The sequence below is a fragment of the Mizuhopecten yessoensis genome, unplaced genomic scaffold, assembly GCF_002113885.1.
Source record: "Mizuhopecten yessoensis strain PY_sf001 unplaced genomic scaffold, ASM211388v2 scaffold11003, whole genome shotgun sequence".
NCBI lineage: Eukaryota > Metazoa > Mollusca > Bivalvia > Pectinida > Pectinidae > Mizuhopecten > Mizuhopecten yessoensis.
The window spans coordinates 148,994-175,778 of NW_018408830.1; the positions used below are offsets into that span (position 1 = coordinate 148,994).

A 26,785-nucleotide genomic window follows, 5' to 3' on the forward strand; every position below is an offset into this window, starting at 1 on the left:
TGGCGCCTACCGAGGCCCCCGAGCCTCGGGTAGAATCCGCAAACGAAGTCGACCACATAGAAAATGCCATTTTAGAAAGCATTCCGCGCGGAGCTCATTCTAAAACTAAACTGTTGTTGGGAAGATTGAAAGACGTCATTCAATGGAACGACCGCGGCGAATTCGGATACAAAGGAAGCTCCGTGATTCCTGGATCGAATCTGGTGGATTTAGTCGGTAATGCCGCACGTCCGACCTCACTCAAACACGTGGCTCCCAAGGGTCTCGACGAATTCATGGGTGAACTCAAACGCTCGAATGCACCCCAAAGTTGGATGATAAGCAATAAGACATACACCTCAAGAATGCAAAGACTGTCGTCCGCCACGCCGACTAGGAGCCGCGCTAGAACTCCCGAGCGCACGCCCGAGTTACGTAACATACCCGAGACGTGGAGCGAAGACGAAGACGAAAACGACAGTGGTTTTATCTCCTCGTTCCACACTCCGTCTACAGTGCGAAAACAACGAAGGTGGTCGCCTTATTAGTCAAGCGAGTCACCAAAACATCTATAAAAGGGAACTCGCTTTCGTGGTTACTTACAAGAAATGTCGGAATCAGGCAGCGACGCTAGGTAGTCCGTATTTGGCAAGATACCAAAAGGAGAGATATTGTTTTTCGTTCAAGTCTTCGTAGTGTTCACGGTAGTCGTAAGTTGTATTCTCAACTTATCGTTTTCAAACGGACACACGGAGTTGTGGATCACTATACTGAGCAGCAGTCTAGGTTACGTACTTCAAAATCCGTCCGTCAAACGCAGTCATAGAGATGTTTTATCTGACGCTACCAAGTAACATTAGCATGGATTACTATCCGGGAAATACTTTAACCACTTATACGACGCGGTTGTCAAAACCCTTAGATCTAAAAGGAAATTGGGAGGTGGAATTAGCCGAGATACACTATCCACATCTGTAGTATAACGTTAGAAGCGGCGAAGCTCAGCTGAAGTTATCACTGGGAGCAGGTAACGAGGCAAGTCCCGGATTGACGATAGACATACCGGAAGGATATTATTCATCTACGAAAAGAGTGCTGAAGTACGTGGATAAAGCTAAGAGAATGATTTCTCACGGCGATCGGTTTAGCTTTCACGTCCACGAACACGATCACAAAGTTAGGCTTCACATTACCAAAGGCGTGCACGTATACCTCACTCGGGCTTTAAGCGAAATGCTCGGTTTTAGAAAACAAGAATTCGCGGACGGAACACACACGGCGGAATTCAATAGTGACGTTCGAAGAGGATTTTATTCTCTGTACGCTTACTGTCCTCTCGTCGAATCGAGAATGGTCGGAGATACGAGAGCTCCACTACTACGCATCGTTCCGATAGAAGGCAAACCTGGCGACACGGTGTGTAAAGTATTCGATCCCGTACACTACGTACCTTTACAACAGCGTCAATTTCAAGAAGTGGAACTCACGCTGAGAGACGACACGGGCGCACCCGTACAGTTCGAGACCGGCAAAGTAGTGATGACGTTACATTTCAAAAGAAGACCCTTAGACTTTCCCTAAAAATGCTATATATATACGATTCGAAACGACAGTAATCAACATTTCAAAAACTTTCAAGATGAGGCACCCTCCACACAGAAGCGATCCCTACGTGTTCGATCGGTATTATCTCGATCAAGCCGGAAGCGGAAACAACGTTTTCGCCGGAAGTCGAACGCAGAGAGGTCACGGTCTTGGTTCGATATTCAGCGGTTTGTTTAAGGCTGCAGCCCCGTTGTTAAAAAGAGGTGCGAAGGCATTAGGAACACAGGCTTTGAAAACGGGTATGGAAATAGCAGGCGACGTCATAGACGGCAAGAATATCAAAACTGCAGCGTTGTCTAGGGCTCGCAACGCCGGAAGTGAATTGAGAAACCGCGCGTTAGACAACGTTAGAGAAGGTCCGCCGGGACGACGTCGAAAATCGAAACGTAACAAAAAGAGAAGAGTAGACTATTTAGATGATTAGGGGCAGAAAAGTGTATAAATATAAACGAAATGTATCGATTTTCCGTTCGACCGCTATTAAACTTCGCAATACATAAGTCATGTCGTTAGTTCATCCGAATTCGTGCGAGTGCGCGAAATCCGAATTGGATCTTTTTGACGTACCTCCCACCCAGACGAGTGTCGAAGACGGCTACTGGCAACAGATCGGTACGGTGACGTCGGTCAACGACGGAGGTCCGTACACGTTTAAGATATCTGGATCCGGAGAAGATTACCTAGACTTGGGGAACACAAACCTATTCGTGAAAGTAAAGTTGGTAAAGAAAGACGACGGTGCCGCCCTAGCGGCTGATTCGAACGTAGCTCCGACTAATTTATTCTTACATTCGCTGTTCAATAACGTGAGCGTCAGTCTAAACGAAAGGCTCGTGTCTCCGCCCGACAATGCCTATCCGTACAGAGCGTACATCGAAACCCTGTTAAGTTACGGGCCCGCAGCTAAAGACTCTCAACTGACAGGCTCCATGTGGTACAAAGATACCGCAGGTCAAATGGACACTCAGGGCGACGAAAACTTGGGATACGTCGCGAGGAAAGCGATGACGGCAAGAAGTCGCACCGTCGATTTGATGGGGAAAATCCATGCGGACGTGTTTGCACAGGAACGCTACTTAGTCAACAACGTCGACGTGGAAATAAACATGTCACGCAGTAAGGACGTGTTCTGTCTCAATGCAGAGGGCGACACGTTTAAAGCAGTAGTGCAAGATATCTGTCTGTACGCAAGGAAAGTGCGTTTGAATCCGTCCGTTCGCCTTGCTCACGCGAGAGCCATGGAAAAAACTCCCGCCAAGTATCCGATACGGAGAATAGAAATGAAAGTGACGTCCGTGCCTCGAGGTAACATGGACTTTACCAAGGACAACCTGTTCATAGGACAGATGCCCAAGAGGATCGTCCTGGGCATGGTCGACACGGACGCTTTTAACGGTACCGCCACCAAAAATCCTTTCAATTTCAAACACCACAAGGTCGATTACGTGTGTCTTAATGTGGACGGGAAACAAATTCCAGCCAAGCCATTACAACCGGACTTCACGAACGGTCAGTACGTGCGCAGCTACATGAATCTCTATACGAGCACGGGTAAAATTTACCACGACGAGGGAAACAACGTGTCTCGAGAGGAATTCGGGAAAGGATACACCCTGTTCGGATTCGACCTCACGCCCGATCTGTCGGAGATGGGCACATTTCATCTCATAAAAAGCGGAAACATGAGTCTACACCTTCATTTCAACGAGATTTTAACAGCGACGATCAACGTCATAGTGTATGCAGAGTTTGACAACATCATAGAAATCGACCGTAACAGACAGATTTTATTCGATTACAGCGCATGATGAATACCATTCAAATAGATTCCATCTTGAACAAAAACTGTCCTCATTTCAAAGGCGTGTACGCCAGAAACAGATTACCGAGACGATTAAACGTGCCGTGTGCACTCGTGTGTAACACAGATCCCGATACACTTGAGGGTGAACACTGGATTGCGGTGCACATAGACGGTGAAGGCCACGGAGAATATTACGATCCCTTCGGATTTCCGCCGACGAACAAAGTATTCACTAATTTCATGGACAGACAGTGTCGAAGTTGGACGTACAACGACGTTAGAGTACAACACCTCCACTCGTTAGTGTGCGGGCAACATTGCATTTTCTACACAGTTCAGAGATGTAAAGGAAAAACGATGTCCGACATAACGTCCTTATTAAAAAATGACTTTCATGCCAACACGTATTTCGTAAACGACTTCGTAAGAACGCTCGTTTCGTGATGTCTTCGTTTGCCAACAAATCCATGGGATGGCTGGGGGTTGCTTATGTAAATGATAATCAATCAATGTATCAAATAAAAAGAAGAAAAAAACAAAAACAAAAGAAAACAAAAAACAAAACAAAAAATTAAAGCGGGCAACAATGAGTCAGTTGGGCACTGATGATACCCCCGACTATGATCGGATAATACGGGGAAAAAAACCCGGGGGACCCGTAGCCACATCTTCATTGCTTTGTTGAATGCCTTAGCTCGATTAGCAAAATACTGTCAAACTTTGAGACTTATGACGAACGAGGAAAAATAAGGACAAATAGTGACAACTAGGGGACAACTAGGGTCTAAGGACAAAAAAATAGTGGACACATAGTGGACAAATAGGGGACAAATAGGGACAAATAGGTGACAACTAGGGACAACTAGGGACAACTAGGGACAAATAGGGACAAAAAGTGGGGACAATAGGGGACAATAGGGGACAAATAAGGGACAAATAGGGGACAAATAGGAGACAAATAGGGACAAATAGGGACAAATAGTGGACAAATAGGGGACAAATGGGGACAAATAGGGGACAAATAGGGACAACTAGGGACAAACAGGGGACAAATAGGGACAAATAGAGGACAACTAGGGGACAACTAGGGACAAAAAGGGACAAATAGTGGACAAGTGTGTACAAATAGGGGACAAATAGGGGACAAGTGTGTACAAATAGTGGACAACATACAATACAGAATCAGCAGTATCTGCATATTTTTACATCAAAAAAAATATTTCGTACTTGTTTTAATTTAGTCTCGAAATACGTTCTTTCACATTGATCGATTTATCTATCTATTATTAAAATAACCTTAGTTTCAAACTTCTTAGAAAAAATCAAGACAGATTCTATACAAAAAATAAAATAAAAAAAAAATAAAAAAATAAATAAAATAACAACGGCGCGCATCGAACCCGCGACCATGAGCCCTCAATCAGAATTCGACCAATCAGATTTAAGGAAGTAAAAGTATCAGCAACATTGAAACCCAAAACATCTAGAAGAAAAAAACCGCATATCGACTTGCACTTTCTGCTACAGCACCGACACACTCACTTCCTACACGAAAAGAAAGTTCATCTCGATTTAATACCACACTCGAAAACACCGTAAATATGCCGTGAATTTTATTTATATTGTAAATAACGCATTATTGTGAGAAACAGAGCCCCTCATTTTCACGGAGACATGATTGCAAACAGTCTACAGAATGTAAAGCAGCAGCAGGAAAAAACCAGAAGAACCGAGAGAGAGTATCTACTAATATTTATTGAGTATATTTACAATGAAATGCATTCTGTTTCCTTCTTCTTCATCTTTCTCACAGGGTCCAGTGGTCGAGTGTAGTCCTATTACCTTGCATACCTAAAAACCAGAAGGAAATATTTAATACAGATACAAGGGCGATAATCCTGTCAGTACCTCAAAAATGATGACATCACAATCAAAACACACGTGATGAATAGATGTTACTATGAGCCGCAGGGTCGGGGGGTTGCTAAGGAAAATCCGCCATTTTGAATTTCAAAATGGCGGATTTCCTTAGCAACCCCCCCTCAAAGTAACATCTATTCATCAGACAGAGACGTATTGTAATATATACGTATCTGCTATAGACAACAAGGAAGCACACTCTATTTTCTCAGGAACTCAGTCACATGATGACAATAAAGTTATCTTCATACTGATTTTTTTTAATGATTACTGAAAATTATCATCATTTTCAATAATCTGATATGAAAAGTTTGTTACGTATTAGGGTTAGTATTCAACCTTGCTCTCTGATAACAGAACTCATGATAGATTATTTTTAAAAAATAGAATAGTTTTAAAACAAATCATCTACGTGAGAAGTTAAATATCCTAATAAGGGACATTTTTTTATTAGATTAGGAATTCCAAGTTAAATATTAGTTAACCTTGGTTAAGGCACTGTTGTGAAATGAAATTGTGCCTGGGGCTGTCGTTTCCTGATCGAGGGACAGCCAAAGTATCTTACCTGTAGGTTTTTACCTTGAACTGATTTACCTGTATACAGCTGTACGTGATGGATAGACAATGAACTGGATTAATTGACGTGGACTTAATTGCGTTGAAATCACAGAATGTGAACTTGATCAGGTACAGCACATCAGAATCCAAAGTGACCACAGGTGAATGGTCAATGCATTATCACTGCCTCGATTCTCAGGTATATAGATATCATATTGAAAGAAATGTATCTGTCAGCGGGTGGTTATGTTGCCCTAACAACCTTTATAACGGACACTAAAGTTGTTTATACCTTAAACAAGGGACAGGTCATTGACACATGGCCAGCTGTATGCCTGTTATTTAAATTACCCCTAAGGCCTAGCTGCTGGTGTGGGGAACACACAGTAGGCCCATAGGAGGAGGGCTGTTACGTCCATGTATATGTAAACCGTCATTTTTGTGGGGTTTTTTCCTTCAGACTATTATGATAGTTGTAATAATTTTCACGTAATGCGGTTTATAATTTTTTTTTTTTACAATTCGTTTCGACAAATATATATTCCGTAAATTTTTCGACCGAACGTTTCACAAACGCTTTTTAAATGGAAAGATGCAGACGCAAGTGCTACGGAAACGATACGGAAGTGCTACGGAAACGCTACGCAAGTGCTACGGAAATGCTACGGTAATGGTACGGAAGTACTACGGAAATGCTACGCAAGTGATACGCAAGTGCTACGCAAACGGTACGGAAATGCTACGCAAACGGTCCGAAGTGGAACAGCGAACGTGTACGGATCTGTATATGGAGTTGTTAATTTCGCAGATGGCCGAATCGTTGTTTCCGATTATTTAAACCAGAAATTGAAAGTAAAAGGTAGACCCTGGGATCTTTGTTTGGTGGATAACAATACTGTTGCTGCCGCTGTAGATAGTCCTGGGGGTATACGTGTGGTGACAGTCACGCTCTCCAGTCTTACTATGTCAACTGAAATAAACACGGGGGAACCATGTTACGGTATAGCGTACAGAGATGGTGAATTCGTCGTGAGTACAGGATCCGAAGTGTGCAGTGTGAGTAAGGACGGTACGAGACACAAGTTACACGGATATACATGTAATGATATAATATACGGCATGTCTTATGATTCCCAGCATGGACAACTGTTCATCACACATTACAGCTCCACTATAGGAAAGATGGCCGTCAGCAGATTGTCTGGTGACAACAACACTGACGTGTTGGAGGTCGGTGTCGTGAAGAATGCTTTTGGAGTTGACGTTGACGAAGATGGTAACGTCTATGTCTGTGGTTACGGCTCAGACAACGTGGTACAGATGTCAGGGGACGGAACAAATATCCGGGAACTGTTAACGGAAGCGGACGGTATCAACAAACCACGGGCAATCTCCGTATGTGGGGATAAAATTGTAGTGACCAAAGATTCATCAGAGCAAAGAGACTATATCACATCGTTCCAACTAGTTTAACATTTAGATGACTTTTGAAAACAGATTACAAAAACAAACACAGATACAGTTGATGGATCGCACAGTCGATCAAAGTGACCGTGCGTACATCGCATAGTGTGGACAACCGGGAATTTTACCAACCGATCGCGCCGCTGTTCGATTAACCACGCACACATATGCAATATTGTAAAATCAACTTATCGATGTTACAGAATGAAAAAATACGATATCCGATTGGTATATTCTTTACTGCTTCTAATTTTTTAATGCATGTTACAAATTATTAAAATGACTGTTACACTGTCAATAATGGAGTGCACTATCGGGTACACTACTAGTACACGTAATGAATTGCATGGATTTGATCGCCGGTCAGAGTTCATCGATGATTTAACAGTTATAAAAAACACACCTGGATCTTATCTGTAGTAATGTGTCTGTTAACCGTATATCTACACGAGTGTTAATTAAGGTCGTTTCAAAACAATTTTGGTAGGTGGTTTGTCAATTACTGTTAGATAGATAGATAACCATGTACCCCTGAGTGAAGCATGTCAACATACTTTCAATTAGGAAAGATATAAGTATAACTAGGAAATCGTGTTGATCCAAAGGCCATTCCTTTATATATATATCAATCATGATACCTACATGTATCGAACAACTGTGCGATAGTTGTCGCACTCGTTCGCACGCTAGTATCGCACATTTTTTATCGTGCGCACAACGCAAATCTTGTAACGTTGTGCGATCCAACAACTGTATATATTCTGTATGTTGGACGACCCTAAACTCTCTTTATATCAACCTCAATCAAGTTCTTCATATTTTTCCAGTGTTGGGCTAATTTTAACGATTGTGTCGCGCAGCCTACTACTTTGTAAGTGAACTGATTTTTTTTGTACATTGATTTTGAGGAAGCCGGAGTGCAACCAAACGTTCCGCGACCCAGTGACGGTTGAAGGGAGGGGGGGGGGGGGGGGGNACGTCTTACTACTTGGTCACCGCGGCCACCTGGCCACTTGAACTGAACACTTAGCTAACGGACTACATATGTGACACAAATTTTGCCAATTTCTTGAGTTATGTTTTTTTCGTTCTTCACATGTTGAAAGCATATCCTACAGACTTGTAAAAAAAAAATGAATTTTCTGAAAAAGAAATTTATTTGAATGGGAATTTTAACACTTTTCACTTTTTGTCGAATAACACACTTTTACGCAAAAAAGCTGATGTTACTAAGAATCGGTTGATGTATATACAAAATAGTAATAAATACAAAAAAAACTTTCGAACATATACATACAGTAACTGTTCTTCGAAGTTTAAAAACTGGTAAGTAACGATGAAAAGTATAGATTATCTCCCTTCCATTATTGAATTCACATTCAATTGATATTGATAATGTACTACTCTGCTTGGTTATATATGTATTTGAAAAATAAAAATAAATTTCTCAGACCATCAGTACCTTTAATTCCTGTTGTGTGTTTTAATTTTGAATATTCCTCTCTGATACAAGCTAACATCTTGTCCTGTGTTATTTCAACCATTATCTACCACCCTGTGTAGTGTTATTGAAGTATCACGGGTTACTCACTGTGGTATATCTCATTTTAATATACATCTATCTTTTGATGACCATCAATTAATGATTACATTATGTCAAAAAGCATGGTTATCCAAATCGATGCAAGAATTTTGTTGAATAATGTTTGTGCAATAAAGAATTTCTGCTGTTCTGCTACTTTTATGACTTTGTCATCAACTTGCCTGGTTTTGTAAACCTATATTTACTAAAAATAAATAACTTTGAAGGTCATTCAATGCTTCGTGTTATTCTTTTTTATTGTTAATAGTAAAGTATACTATGATAAGCTATTTTATGATAAACGTATTTGATTTTAACATTTATCATTTATGTAATTGATAATTTTCGGACTTTTTGTCAATTCCTTGCCTGTATGTCTAATTGAATCACACTATAATACGCAGAAACTATGTTGTGGAAACTTTTACTTTTGAAGTTTTATGATTAATTGGAAAGAATAGTTGTCAGAAAAATTTGGGCAATAATTGTGCCATTAAAAATATATTTGATTTTGTCGACGTCGCTTATATTTCTTGGAAAAGCGATTAATCGATGAGTAAATTCAAAAATCGACCATACTGTGGTACTTCAGGTATCCGCTTTGAAAGGGGGGAGGGGGGGGGGGATACTATCCCCAATTTTGCAGGAAATCAATATCGACATATTCTGCCCAATTCATGAAATATGTACGGTATTCAATAGTAAAACCATTACATTTTATATTCATTCTATTTTTAAGTAGCACGACGCCTTATTGGCTTCCTCTGCATTAACTACAAGGCTTTGCAATTTATGTATTCCGTTAATATAGAGGATGACAAGGGAAAGAGTTATAAATTGTTTATGTCTTTATTTCAAATAGAGAGTTTCGAGGGAGACATTTCGTAAAAAAATCAAACATAAACATGTAATCGACAACATCGGCCCATTGAACTGAATACTTTAGCTAACGGACTACATATGTGATACCATTTTAATCGAATTCTCTAGTCAAAGCTTGTTTATTCCCTCTATATAATAACATTAGCAGCCTGCACATTTACGAATCATTTCTGTCATTAATCTTATAAAACATTTTGTAGCTAATCAAAGAAACCCGTTATTCTATGGACACATAATGTATAATTGTGTACTGTTTTTATTCTCATAAACGAGGAAGACTGTTACATGAGGAAACTTCTCAATTGGCGATAACTATACTGGGCTGAAGCGATAGGAAACATTTAAACAAATTTTTAAATCTGGTGACATGACCTCTGTAAATAATTACAGGCCTATATCTGTCCTCCATGTTGCCAGTAAAAGTATAGAGAACATAAACATAACTGTTTTTATGAATATTTGTCATAAAATAAATTATTGATGATGGTGAATTAACAGGTGTTTTATTTATAGATTTACGTTAAGACTTTGATACTTATTTTTCAAAATGATGTCGAACTATTTTATCAAGTTGACTCTATCAGTTTCTTAATAATCAAACAATATTGCACTATGTTGTTGATTTAAAATAGTTGCTAAGATATAACTTTTTAAAAGACAGAAGCCTTGCAGCGTTTCGTGTCTCTTCAGTAAGATCATTCCACAAAGCAGTACAAGCATATATAAAAGAACGCTTATAAAATGATGTTCTGCATTTGGGAATACAGAGTTTCTCTGATGTTAAAGAACGCGTAGTCCTTGTTGAAACCTGGCTGACATAAGTAAATAAATTGTGCTTTAAAAAACAGGAGCCTCATCATTGAGGATTTTGTAGGTTAATACACATTTCCTGAAAGTATAAAAATCAAGTATAGGCATCCAGTTCAAATTCTGAATAAGTATGGAAGTTGGAGTTAAAATGTCCTTTACATTTAAAATAACTCTCGCAGCTCTTTTGTGAAGTTTAAAAAACTCTCTCTGTCAGTGATAAGTTTGAAGGATTACAGAAGAACAATACATAAAATGTGGTAAAACGATAGCTGTGTATACTTTGTTGGACACCTCTGACGGCATTAATTTTCGTTTTAAAACTCCAATCTTCTTTTGACAATTTCTTACAAACATATTCAATGTGGTTGTTCCAAGATAAGAAACTATCAGTAAAAACACCAAGCAGTTTGGCACAATGGACAGTTTCAATAATAACATCGTCTACTTTAATGCACAATGATCTAAGTTTTGAGTGCTTTTAGGAAAACCAATTAGCATACAGTGAGTTTTTGTAAGGTTAAGACTCATTTTGTTTTGGGTCATCCACTTACATGATAACCGAAGGTCCTCACTTAATTTTCTCTTAACCTCATTTACCGACTCACCTTTAACACTTTGTGAGGTGTCGTCAGCATACATTGTCACTGATGAATACTTTAAACATTTATAATAATCGTTCATATGAAGCATAAAAATAAAGGCCCTAGTATCGAACCTGCGGGGACACCAACATTTATATTTTTGAAGGATGATAATACACATTTAAAATTGACAGCTTGCCTTCTGTCCGATAGATACGATCTGAAAAATTTCATTGAATGTTCTGACACACCGTAAGCCGTGGGTTTAAGTAGCAAAATTTCGTGGTTCACAGTATCAATCAAAGTCTTTACGTAAATCTAAAAAAATATTTTAAAAAAATGTTAATTTCACATCCTCAATAATTTATTTTATAACAAATATTCATAAAAACAGTTATGTACATGTACATGTCTCTCTTATTTACAGAGGTCATGTCATCAAATGTAAAATTGGGGTGACTTTTGCCTTTTTCCAGTAAGTAGGAAACGAACCAGTATTTATGGACTTGTTGAAAATATATGTTAAAGGTTCAATAATTGAGTCACCTGCTAGTTTTAATAATTTGACAGAAATTCCACCAATACCAGTAGCTTTTCCGTCACGTAGCTTTGCTATTTGTTTTCTTACAAAGTCATGTGTGACTAATGGGATGGAAAACTTATTTTCATTAGGGGTAACATAATTCAAATTTGGTAGACTTGAATCAAACTTACTTCCTATTTCGACCCCAATACTGCAAAAGCAATCAATAAAAGCATTTGAAATATCTTATTCTCGCCATTTAAATTGATACTGGGGGCACTATTTGATTTGGATGATGGTAAGAAATCTGTAATCCTTTTCTGCATATCTTTAGAGTTGTTTGGGCATTGAAGCATACCTTCAGCAATATAATCACGTTTTGCTTGTTTTATTCTAGTTAGAATTATATTTCTGGAAGCTTTAAACAAATCCCAGTCAGTACCTTTTTTAGACCATCGTGCCTTATCATGCAGGTAATCACGTGTATGCAATTCGCTGAGTATATCATCATTTATCCATATTTCAGACTTAGCACTAACACGTTTTTCTTTTAAAGGCAAGTGTTTTTCTATGACATTATGAATAACGTTTAAAAGGGTCCCATGCATCATCGATATTGTCGAAGACCTCAATGACTGACCACGGCATCATGTCAGCTTTGAATTCGTCACTATTCACTTTTTTGAAGTTTCTGTAATTAATTTCTAAATGTTCATCATTTGAATTGGATTTATTTGATTTTCTAATAGCATACACCATGTGAAGATAACTTATTCCTGAAGGGATAACTCCTGCCTCTGTACAACAAAATTAGTCGGAGGTATACATATGGTCGATTAATGTTTTTTGTGTCTTTCGTTTCTCTACTCGGAGAAAAAATATATTTTGTTTGTCAGTTCGTCAATATTGAAATCGCATGTGCATTTGGTTTAAAAAAGCAACAAATGTTAGACATCAATTGGAAAGAAAAGCTGGATAAAGTACAAAAACTTGTGAACAACTGGAAAATAAGAAAAAATATTATAATTGGGAAGATACAAATAGTGAAATCATTATTTGTACCACAGTTAACATACCTTATTTCAGTGTTATATATTCCCACAAACACAATTCAAGATTTTGAAAAGATAATTTACCACTACATATGGGATGGAAAGAGAGAAAAAGTAAAAAGTAGAACAATGATCAGAGCATACAAAGATGGAGGTCTAAACTCAATCGATATAAGATCCCCCATTGATACATTAAGGATAAATTGGGTAAAAAAACTTGTTTCAGAGGAAGAAGCTCTATGGAAAGTTATCCCACAGCTAGATAAAAAAAAATATGTTTAGCCCAAATATGCTCATCTGTAAAATGAACTTAGACTATGAAATCATATCAACATGGATAAAACTCAGAGAACCAAACAAGAAACCAAAACATTACAACAACATGTTAGCACAGATCATATGGGGAAATACATACATAAAGATGAAAGGAAAAACATTATTATTTAACACATGGATACAGTCCGGTATTATAACAATCAAGGACTTACTCCTGCATAACAGTGTAAAAATGAATGACAGAATGATTTATGAAAATCTCAAATATAAGATTAATTGGCTGTCAGAACTATCAATAATTAAGAAAGTAATACCAAAAAGTTGGCTAAAAACAATTGAAAAAAGTTATGTCAACATGCAAAACTTTAAAGTCCATATTGAAAGAAATTTAGTCATTAAGCTTCCAAAACTAGAAAGAATGAAAATAAAAAATTACAGCAATCAAAGCATATACAAACATTTAATAAAATTGCTTTCCGAAACGCACTAGAGTACACGAATGAATTCCTATTCAAAACCTTACAGAATAAAATCCTAGTACCAAAGCAAATACTACATAAATGGAAATTGAGTGATACACCTAATTGTAATGTTTGTAACATACCAGAAGACTATGAACATTTTTTCATCAAATGAAGTTATCTACAAAGTTTTAATAATACAATTAAGCACCTCTTTGATATACTTGGATATAAAAAGGATATGTTGACTTTAAAAAACTTAGCAATTTGATATAAAATAGAACACCCAAATTATAATGAACTCAATCACCTCCTAACAATTATAGGTTTTGTAATCTATAAATGTTATTACATAAGTGAGGCAAAAACTAAACAGGTAACTGTAACAAGCATATTTAAACAATATGTACAAACAACAGTAGATATTAACAAATACAGAAATAAATAATGTAAAATGTACCTAGACACTCTGCATCTCTTGTAGGTACACATCTTCAAACACTTCTTATCTCCACAGAAAAAGGCGGAGAATCACTTTCATCGAATGAAAACACTCCATGACTGAAACAGCACTGAAAAAAAGGAAAAATTACTGTTTAACGTGACACTGTACTATATGTTAATTTATTAAATACTCTCACACTACAACCCCCCCCCCTCCCTCCCCTCTTCATATTTATGCAATGAACAATTATTATTGTTACATACTAAATACAAAAAATAAGTATATATATAAAATTAATGATAGCAAAGTAAGATAATCGATTTGATACAAATAAAATAGTAAATCATGCTACCTATTGTCCTTTTATGATACCCTGAAGGTGGAACACGTGGGTGCTACATCAATAAGGAACCTATATAGTTACCCCACACAACAATGCAACAACATATCGTGAGAACGTAAACAAATACAACAACACTTTGTTATTACTTACCTACACCCTTCAATGTATATCCACACAATACAACGGGAAACGCGTATAGACATCTAGAAACAGCATCAAATTCCGAACACATGTAGACACCGCCATGATTTTACAGTATAAAGATAAAAACAAACGTAAACACGCACCTTTTAGTTTCCGGATTGAATCTTTTATTTTGATTATTTACTTTTATTAACTTCCTTTTCGTTTTAAATGTGAATCAATACGCTATATATAATATGCTTAAATCATGGTGATTAACGGTTAATAAAAATTAAGATTTGTTTACTACGTAATGAAAACATTGTTATTATTCAATATAACTTGTTTACAACATAATAAAAACATTGTTATTATACAATATAACTTGTTTACTAGGTAATGAAAACATTGTTAATATACAATATAACTTGTTTACAACATAATCAAAACATTGTTATTATACAATATAACTTGTTTACTACATAATATATACGTTGTTATTATATAATATAACTTGTTTACAACGTAATAAAAACGTTGTTATTATACAATACAACTTGGTTACTACATAATAAAAACATTGTTATTATACAATATAACTTGTTTACTAGGGAATGAAAACATTGTTAATATACAATATAACTTGTTTACAACATAATCAAAACATTATTATTATACAATATAACTTGTTTACTACATAATATAAACGTTGTTATTATACAATATAACTTGTTTACTACATAATATATACGTTGTTATTATATAATATAACTTGTTTACAACGTAATAAAAACGTTGTTATTATACAATACAACTTGGTTACTACATAATAAAAACATTGTTATTATACAATATAACTTGTTTATTACATAATATATACGTTGTTATTATACAATATAACTTGATTACAACATAATAAAAACGTTGTTATTATACAATATAACTTGGTTACTACATAATACAAACATTGTTATTATACAATATAACTTGTTTACTAGGTAATGAAAACATTGTTAATATACAATATAACTTGTTTACAACATAATAAAAACATTGTTATTATACAATATAACTTGTTTACTACATAATAAAAACATTGTTATTATACAATATAACTTGTTTATTACATAATATATACGTTGTTATTATACAATATAACTTGTTTACAACATAATATATACGTTGTTATTATACAATATAACTTGATTACAACATAATAAAAACGTTGTTATTATACAATATAACTTGTTTACTATATAACTTGTTTAATACATAATATAAACATTGTTATTATTCAATATAACTTGTTTACAACATAATAAAAACGTTGTTATTATACAATATAACTTGGTTACTACATAATATATACGTTGTTATTATACAATGTAACTTGTTTACAACATAATAAAAACGTTGTTATTATACAATATAACTTGTTTACTATATAACTTGTTTAATACATAATATAAACATTGTTATTATTCAATATAACTTGTTTACAACATAATAAAAACATTGTTATTATAAAATATAACTTGTTTATTACATAATATATACGTTGTTATTATACAATATAACTTGTTTACTACATAATATAAACGTTGTTATTATACAATATAACTTGTTTACAACGTAATAAAAACGTTGTTATTATACAATATAACTTGGTTACTACATAATAAAAACATTGTTATTATACAATATAACTTGTTTACTACATAATATAAACAGTGTTATTATACAATATAACTTGTTTAATACATAATATAAACATTGTTATTATTCAATATAACTTGTTTACAACATAATAAAAACGTTGTTATTATACAATATAACTTGTTTACTACATAATAAAAACATTGTTATTATACAATATAACTTGTTTACTACATAATATATACGTTGTTATTATACAATATAACTTGTTTACTACATAATATATACGTTGTTATTATACAATATAACTTGTTTACAATGTGATGAAAACATTGTTATTATACAATATAACTTGTTTACTACATAATATAAACAGTGTTATTATACAATATAACTTGTTTAATACATAATATAAACATTGTTATTATTCAATATAACTTGTTTACAACATAATAAAAACGTTGTTATTATACAATATAACTTGTTTACTACATAATATATACGTTGTTATTATACAATATAACTTGTTTACAATGTATTGAAAACATTGTTATTATACAATATAACTTGTTTAATACATAATATAAACATTGTTATTATTCAATATAACTTGTTTACAACATAATAAAAACATTGTTATTATACAATATAACTTGTTCACTACATAATATAAACGTTGTTATTATACAATATAACCTGTTTACTACATAATATAAACGTTGTTATTATACAATATAACTTGTTCACTACATAATATAAACGTTGTTATTATACAATATAACATGTTTACAATGTAATGAAAACATTGTTATTATACAATATTGCTTGTTTACTAGGTAATGAAAACATTGTTATTATACAATATTGCTTGTTTATTACGTAATGAAAACATTGTTATTTAAGAAATAATCAACATGTGTGCGTGCATTATTATTTTTCCAACATTTTCGAATTTCGAGTTATATATTCCACCATAATGCACGAACATAAGTTGATTATTTTTATTCTACCACGTCAAATGTAACTAATTGTAAAGTTTTGCTGTCTTATAAGGCGACAAGACCTAGAAAATTCGATATGCAAATTAGACGCTGTTCTTTTGCGCGTGCAAGATTTATCACGTGATCGTGTTGCCTCGTTTTAACTTGATCAATGTCGCGCCAACATTTCTCAGTGCGTAGGGTTGGGATTCCCGGATTGCGTTTACTTCTAAAACCATCATCATCGTACCTGATATCAAGCGGATTTTCTTGGAAGTGCCAATGATACAACATCATACGATAGGCCTGACATGAGTTGGCATATTTAGTTGGTTGCCATGACGTGATGGAAAGTTGCTGACCGGCTGATCATGACCTTCACCTTCACCGACTTCACCGGACAGCTGTGTTTTGCAACCACTGTTCAGACCGATACTACTTTTTGCAACATTATTCTTCACACACGGTATGTACACTGTAGGCGAATGCTCGACATCACTTTGAATTTTTTGAAAGCAGACGACGTTTTGCAGACCAGAAACAACTGAACACGTGTGACGTCAGATACGATGTTTATTTCAATCAAACATTGGCACTCTATTGACATCGTTCGTCAAAACATGAAATCAACGCTTGACAGTACATACACACACTGCACACATCGTGAAATGTACGGCACTACCCAGTGAAGTAAAAACAGAAGTAATTAATAATTTACCATTTTGTCTTGAGACCTATACATTTTAAATGTCAATAATTAATAAACCATTTTCACTGCACGGACCCACACACATTAGGTCTATAGATCCGTGAATATTTTGATCCCGGCTGACAGTTATGCTATTTTTGTTAATTCATGATAAAATACGGGGAGGTTGTTGGAACAGCATGCGTGCGCACTATTTCACGTGCATTGGTTATTGGCACGCGCATGGTATATCGCTCAATAATGCACTCTTTTTAACCAATGAAAACTGTCGTTACATCAAAGACGTGGTAGAATATACAATATAACTTGTTTACAATGTAATGAAAACATGGTTATTATACAATATTACTTGTTTACTACGTAATGAAAACATCGAATAGTTGTGTAAGGGAAAAAAAGAAAAAAAAAGAAAAAAATCGCCCATAACAATTAATGGATGGTTGGGTGTAAATATAGACTCTATGATCTGGTCGAAACGAGGAAACCAGTCAACTTTTTTCAATTGGAGGTCGGTATACTGAAACACATTGTACAATGTATACAAGAATAATTGCTTTGCTTTATTTTTAAAGCCAGTACTTCCATTCCGTCAGGAATAAATGAAGACTCATCTTCTACAGTCCAAGATTCTTTGAATCTGTAATTATTGTCAGAGCTATCTCCATTAATGTTTCTCAATCTGAGAAGATTCGAGAATCGTATCAAATATTTACCGTTAAAACTACAAATTTAATAAAAGCGTTTGAAGACTGAACTTTTATACTCTTTTCATAGTGTTAACAACACGGATTGTTTGCTGTCAAATCAATATAAGATAATCGATTTTATAATGGGAAAACTCCATATCAATATTAAACATAAGGGATTAACACTTTTAGACACATGTTAACCGTACTAATGAAAGTAAGTAAAACGAATTACATTATGTTATGAATCAAGCAAACTGTACTTCACATACAATGCTAAATAAAGATGCAGTGTAAGAAGCGGGGTTGGTCTCCTGTTCAAGAAGTCCCGCTATCACGTACAGGAAATTGAGGTACATAACCCAAGGATATTAGGAGCGGAAATTGTTGTATCCGATGACCTGTCAATATTCTGTTTTGCTGTGTATATGCCAGCATCTTCGAGAGCGTTCGATGTGTTCAGTAATAATGTATATATGCCAGAATGCCAGATTCAGGTTACTTGGAGAGAGGGTAGGTGATCTTTCTTGGGGATATGAATGTAAAAATCAAAGGACCGCGATGTAAGTTTACTGAAAATTTTCGTTCTCTATGTTTTCACCCCAAACCAGAAATTGTACACTCATAGACCATGTAATAATTGAATCGAGCATGTTTGACCTGGTAAACGACATATGTTTATTCGAGGACATCGAGTTAAATCTGTCGAAACACATTCCTGTAATTTGTTTATTAAAATGCAACAACGTATTTATTCCAATCTATCAAATCATGTAACGTCAGGTTTAATTCGAAGAAAGCTGTGTCAAAGGGAATGTTACATAAGTATAAATGATGTACGATAAATTGTCCAAAATACGTGTACCAGGTAATGAAGTAATCGCGCAGAACGAAATTGACATATATAGTAATGAAAATGCGACAGCATAACTAAGTTCGGCGAAAGAGTCTATAACTGAAGTACAACTTAAAAAACATCTAAAGCCATACTGGAATGAACAGTTGAAATTGTTTCACGATACCATGATAGGAGTCAGAGCGATATGGATGAGGAATCGGAAACCACGAGATGTATCAAATGACAGTTATAGAGAGTACAAACAGGTCAACACTGATTTCAGAGGGGGCTTAAGACATGCGTTTGAGAAATACATGCCAGCTCAGTTTACAGAGATAGATAAATCTGGAGAGATTGATCAGAAGTTATTTTGCGCAACTATTAAAGAGCAAAACATCAAAGAAACAATATGCTCAAACTGAATTGAAGTACGGCGGAGTCACTTATCGTTATCCAAACGACATGGTAGAAAAATGGGCATGCCATTCCGAAGATATATTTTTTGAAAAGGCAGACAATCATAATTTTTAATGAAGAAAATGAAGAAAAAAAAGTTAATTTAACAACCAACATTCCATTTTGCGTGCCATATGATATATGTATATGTTAATAATTATGGTAATTTTATGAATTTTCACTGTAAATGGGAGAAAATTGCCGGACACTTGCTGTAGGTTTATGTTTTTCTTCGTGTACTTTGGTTTCCATCGCAAATAAAAAAGGCACAGTCCATAACTTACCCCAATGTGTTAATGAAACACTTAACACCACTTCCAATACAATCATACAGGTGGCAATACTATTAATACGCTAATAAACCTTATTTTAAATCCATTTAATACCTGTTGTTTTTCTGTTATTCTGACTATGATGAAAACTGCTGTTTACTGTTAGTACACTGCTGGCTGTACAAATCCCTCTGTTGTTTTACTTGGTTCACGTGGTTGCTGTAGTCCTCCAAGATTGTTTATTCTCTTCGTCGTTAAGTGTTGCAGCTATAGACATTTTATGCAAAAAGTTTTGACAACAGTTGCAAAGGTCATTACAGGGTTTCATGCTAATGATATATGGACACAAATCATGCCAAGTTCGCTGAAATGTTCGCAAACTCACACGCCTAAATTCCATCTCTTTGGTAAGTTGATCATATTTATCATAAATATCCGTGGCAGTTGTATCATATGTATATTTGGTTAAGAATGTCTTAATCTGTTGTTGGTCATTTACAGACAATGCACTGTGAGGGGCTCTACCAGCATTATGATGTTTCTGCGGAACTACACCCTCTGCATCCAAAGATTTGCTGATAACATGCAGTTTATTCTTGGCAATTCCATGAATAAAACAAAATGTAGTTCTAAAAACACACAATCCTTTGAAAAACAATTCCTGAAAGGGTCGCTCCCTTTCTTTCTCCTTGTTTTTTTTTGCCTGTGTGTGCGAAACTGACAAAGTCAAAGTCAAGTCAAAAGTTTTATTTAGAGTCGGTACATGGTATAACAATACAACATTAGCTCTAAGGAGCTATTAAAACCGACTAACATACAGGACATACACATTGCATCATAAAACAGTTACAAAGTCAATACTTTACTCATACATCACATTTCATTTTCAGCTAGGTTAGCACTATCATTTGTTAAAAGCACATGTACACAAGTAGCTGTTTAAAATAGCAGATATCAGTCTAAAAACATGGGGTGTAAAAGCATATTTAAAAACCTTGTGTACTTGTATGAGAGTAATAAGTGATGCTATGTTGTTGTGTGGTATATTATGTAGGTTGTTTGCATGTGACACATTTACATTGTGGTCCGTACCAGCTGTTTATAAGTGTTTTGAATTGCGAAAGTGTTGTTGCTGTTCGAAAGTGGTCTGGCAGAGAATTCCATATTTTTGGTGCTTCAGATCGAAAAGAGTGTTTGCCAAATTTGGTTGTTCTTACTTGTGGTATGTCTGCTGTGTTGTGGTATCTAAAGGAGTATGGCTTTTGTGTGGTACTGATGAGGTCATGCAGGTATGTGGGTGTTTGTTTGTTTGTAATTTTGTATACTTCGATTGCAAAATTTCTGAGGCGTCTAATTTTGAGGGATGGTAATTTTGAGCGGGCTAATAAAACTTCGTATGTACATGTGTGGTCGTCGTATATGAATCTGAGTGCCCTTTCCTGTATTTTTTTCATTTTTTTTGTGTTTGTTTCGCCACAGAAATGCCATGTGAGGGGACAGAAGTTAAAGTTTGAGAGGATGAATGAGTGATATAAAGTGAGCTTTCCTAGTCTGTTTAAGTGTCTGCCTATTCGTTTTAGTACGTTTAGTTGTCTAGATGTTTTTTTACCAGTGTTTGACACCTAGCAATTTCACTTCTGGTTCGCAGTTAATCAAATTGTTCTGTCCTAAACTAAATGTGATATTTTCTTGTTGTGTTTTTTTGCCTATAGCCATTGCCTGGAATTTGTCTGGATTTGCCTGCATGTGGTTGTCTGCGAACTAGTGTATTAGTGCGTCGCTGTCTGTCTGTAGTGAAGATTTGACTATGTCTAGTGAGGAGTGTGCTTTGCTGAGTGTGTTGTCGTCGGCATAGTTGCTATGTTCTATGAAATGGAATATGTCGTTGATAAAAGTTTTGAAAAGAATAGGGCCTAAAATTGATCCATGGGGTACCCCCTTGTATAAATTTTGAAATATGCTAGTGGTTTTGCCAAGTTTGACGCATTGTTTTCTATTACTTAAATAGTCGAAAGTAAATTTGTTGCCGACTGATCTAAACCATAATTTTGGAGTTTGAGAAGAAGAAGGTTGTGGGGCAAACAGTCAAAGGCCTTTGAGAGATCCATCAGTATGCAGGCTATATACTGATTTTGGTCTAGTGCCATCTTCCAGTCTTCGATGACTCTCAGTAATGCCGTTTGACACCCATATCCTGCTCTAAATGCAGAGAGATAAGGGTGAAAAACGTCATCAAAGAAGTCACTGAGTTGGGCATGTATGGATCTCTCAAAAATCTTGGAAAGTGCCGGGAGAATGCTGACGGGTCTGTAGTTGCCTTTGTCAAGTGTACTGTTTTTCTTGTGTATTGGTCTGACTTGTGCTGATTTTAGGTTGTCTGGAAAGGTGGAGGTGGATAGGGCGGTATTGACAAGTGTAGTGACTGGTTTAGTGATGGCGGGTTGTGCTAAACGTAATAGTTTAGGCGATATGTTATCGTAGCCTGTTGCTTCCTTAGGGTTTATGTTAAATTGTTTATGTATGAATTGTTCGTCTACTGGTTTAAATTTGAATTGACTCATTTGAGTGTTGTGTTTCTGGTTTTCTGTGATTTTTTGTAAACTAGGGTGGGTATTGTTTATGTCGATGCTGTTTGTACCTATTTCTTTTGCTACGTTAACAAAAAAGTTGTCAAAAATTTCTGCTACTTCTGTTTGCTCATTAACTATTTTCTCTTCATCTAGGACGATGTCAATTTGTTTTTGATTTCCTTTGTTGGTTATAAAAGGTTTAATTGTGTCCCAAAAGTTTTGCGTGTTTTGCCCCCCTGTACATTTGTCTATGAAATAGTGTCTTATTGATTGTTTTCTTAATTTAGTGACCTTATTTCTCTGTTTTCTATAATTTTCCCAGTTGTGGCCTGAACGGTTCGATGTGAATTTGTTGTGTAGCATTTTCTTGTGATATATTTCCTGTCGTAGTTTCTTGTTCATGAAGGGTGCTTGATTTATTCGTGGTTTTCTCTTTTTCATTGGTGCGTGCTTGTCTATTATGCGTGTTAGTGTGTTGCTGAATTGGTTGTAAGCCGTGTTTATGTTTTCGTGTTTGGCTATGTCGTCAAGTTTTGCATTGTATAGGTCGTTATGAAAATTTTCGATATTAAAATGTTTAAAACTTCTGTACGACATCCATTCCTGTTTTCTCACAGTGATCTTACTCCGTAGTTGAACTGCAATAATATTATGTACATCGCTGACTCCTGTATCAAAGTTACAAATTTTACCTGTTAGATTTGGTTTGTTTGTCAAAATTACATCGATAAGGCTAGGTTCTGTGTTTTTAGGATGACAGGTTGGGGCTTTCACAAGATTTGATAAGTCAAAAATATCACATACATTTTGTAATGGGTTTCCTTTATCAGATAACAAATCATAGTTGATGTCACCTATAACCATCAGATTGTCATATTTCGTGGTACAGCGGTCAAAAGTCTTACAAAAGTCTTCTGTGAATGTGTTTTCTTTCATGCTAGGAGGTCTATAGACTCCTTGAATTAACCATTTCAAATTATTTAATGATAGTTCAACTGAAATTGATTCCATGTCCTGAAAATCTATGCATTTTACCCGGTGTCCTGGCAAGTCCGAACGTAGATATGCTGCAATTCCGCCGCCATGAGAATTTCTATCGGCCCTCCACAGGTGGTAGTTATTTACACTAAATTGTGCATCAGGAAAGCTATCGTCTATTTTGGTTTCCGATAAGAATAGGAGATCAACTGTATAGTTTGCTAGTAGTTCATGTACCTGATCAAATTTGTGTCGCAGACTATTTATGTTGAGATTTGCACACAAGAAGTTCGATGGATGTTTTTTCCTGGCATCGTGAAGTTCTTGAAACACGTAGGGAGTAGGGAGATCACTCTCGTCGACAGGCGCGTTTGAGTGGGACCTGCGATGGGCAAAAAGTTCGGCCTTGATTGTGATATAAAGTTCATCACGTGTTAGCTGGTGACAGTGGTATCGAAACTCGCCACTATACAATTAAGAACCACATGCATCATTTCGGAATTTCGACTTGATTATACATTCTTTAATATCACTGTTACTTGGCTTGGCTCTGTCGACACAAACGATATATCTTGTTCATTATCTGCAGAAACATCAGATTCATAAATAAATTCATCCTCGCTATCAGAAGAAAGATCACCATACGTTTTGGACGCAGTGTACAGTTTTGAATAGTACAGCTTGTCAACAGTCTCTATTTCGTTTATAAAAGGTTGATCTTGGTTCAAACCTATTTCGACTGTTATACATTCTGGCATTAGTCGCCACTGGCAGTTGACTCATATTGAAAGTTGTAACTCATGGTTGGCACGAAGTCAAACCAAAGGCCCTTGTTGACAATAGTATTCGCAATATGCAATTTCAAACTTTAGCCACATACGAATGTGAAGATAGTATCATATAGTATCATATCATATCACGGTCAAACACACCGGCATTACCGGCGATAAGTCCCTGTGATCACTGTAGCTAACGTTGGATCTAGGAATTAACGTTAAGACAGAAAAAAAACCTTGTACGATAACCCCTCCTATGAAGCAACATCTTGCGATGTTTTGCACAACAACTGACATATTGATATTAAGCTGTGAACAAATAATAAATCCTTATAACACTAGCGAAACAGAATGAAGTTTGGTGCGGCGTCTATCACAACAAGGTCATCGGCCGGAAGATAGTCTGGAGTCGCCTCCCATTCGTGTTCCGATTATATTACGGCGGTAAATTTAAACCAAGTAATTAAATGGACGATGTCCGACTCATGTCGACTTATAACAACATAATACATCGCACAATCATATTTAATACTTCTGATTAATAACAGAAACATAAACGTTTAGTTAAAAATCATGAAGATCACATTCCAACCATGTGCAGAATTCATAAAAAAAATATGCGCATTTGTCATCATTTTCGCAGTCGCGGTCACATATGTGAAGAGTACAGTTAGAAATGAAAATTTATATTTTCTTCTGCTAAAAGTAAAATTGTAACTATTTCCTAAAAATGAAGAAACGTAAGACTCTGTATTTATATAATTGTGTTCTTCAAAATGTTGACAATATCGTCAATGTTGGTGTAATGCTGAACAATTAATTTAATTCAATAGAGCGTACCTTACGTGCATGTACAAAGTTACGGAGCGGATTCATGCGCATCCTTTGATGTGAAGCCCATTCAAGTGCTTTAAATTCACTTACTTTAAGTAGAATTAGCAAATGTAAAGTGTATGCTGTAGCCATATATGGTTGTGAATTATGGTGTTTATCAAGAACAGAAATAATAATGCTTGAAAGAGCACAATATTTCATCTTGAAAGCAAATCAAGGTTTTGAGACTACAACCCTTACAGATATATGCACACGTGTACTTGGATGGACTAGTATAGAAACCTATATAGACATTAAGAAATTGTTGTGCTTAGATACATGTAGGTTATGTAGAATAGATAAGACGAATTTGTCGTCTCGTGTATTTTTTTATAGAATCTTAATAAAGTTCAAATAGACAAGGGTTCGCAGTTAATATATTAAGAATACTGGAAAAGTATAATTTGTTTGAAGTGTTTAATGATTTTATAACTAACTGTGCTTTTCCATCTAAATGTATGCAGCGTGTTAAAGTAAACAATACCGTATACTCAGTAAAGGAATTAGCGTGGCGAGACAGAAGGGCCAATGATGGCGATTATTTTAGATTTTCTGTTATCCACAGTCATTTAGTACGACATGTATTATGGAGACTGGCATTTAAATTTCCAGCCAAAACAGAAGCTATGCAATATGTCATGAAATCAATTATAACTATCAATGAGTGTGACGGTGAATCATTATGTCATAAATGTGGCTTTATGTACATCCACATAGTTCTGCAATGTGGCTATACAGGAGAATTAGGAGATAATTTATAGTGAGGTATTGTACAGTTAAAAGACATAATGTTTAGTGTGTATTAACATTCCATGACTGATTATGATCTGTTTCATATCCTCTTTGGATGAAATGCAGAGCATGAGTTGAATTCATCGGAGTTACATGACTTTCACATACAATATGTAACTTGTATATTCATAATGTGCAAACTTTACTACAAATGGTATTTTAACCTAAACTTCATAATGTGTCAATTGTAACATTCTTCCCTTTTCTGTATTTTGTATGATGGTCATCTCTCTTCAGTAACTTAAGATAAGTTAAGGAGCATAGAGACGCAAAGGGGAGCTAGCTCCAGCGTAACTCGTACTTTGTAATACAATTTATCTTTTGAATTAAAGTTTGTATATTGTCATATAACATGTACGTTACTTTGTCAATTTTCAATGAATGCATTTTTATATTGTTATTTTTGTGAATCTTCGATTCAGAAGAAATAAAGAGAATCATAATAGATTTTGAGTTCTTGCCAAATCCGGATACACCGTTTTCCCGGTATTACAGTCGTATTATTAGTGTACCGGGTCACATTACCAAGGCGGAGCAGACATGTTTAGAGGACCCGTACACCTGGTCACAGATTACCTGGCGTACGGGTTCAACTGTGGGACTGACAGGTGAGTACGGCGACGTGTGCTTTATAAGTTTTATAATCAACATAATATCAAAATTAAATTATCTATTTTAACGTTTAAATATGGTATATTTATGCATCATTGTCGCAGGCTATGTTCCAGATAAACAAGCTGTATTGGTAATGATAGATATATGGAAAGCGAAACAAAAATGTAAGGAGGTGT

The 26,785-nt window shown here is 35.6% G+C and overlaps 2 protein-coding genes across 3 annotated transcripts in view; both read left to right on the forward strand.

Moving 5' to 3' along the window:
* Window positions 1–26,785, forward strand: part of LOC110464518 — a 59,534-nt gene that overhangs the window by 22,683 nt on the left and 10,066 nt on the right. Inside the window, exon 1 of one of the 2 annotated variants that reach the window (XM_021519770.1) lies at window positions 26,512–26,602. The exons of the other annotated variant lie outside the window; for it this stretch is intronic. The gene's annotated coding sequence lies outside the window, so the exon portion shown is untranslated. Of the gene's footprint in view, window positions 1–26,511; window positions 26,603–26,785 lie in introns of those variants that run through there. 2 annotated transcript variants of the gene reach the window in all.
* Window positions 2,088–3,392, forward strand: LOC110464514 (uncharacterized protein F54H12.2-like). Its single transcript, XM_021519765.1, has one exon. It carries the CDS (start codon window positions 2,088–2,090, stop codon window positions 3,390–3,392), a length of 1,305 nt encoding a protein of 434 aa, XP_021375440.1.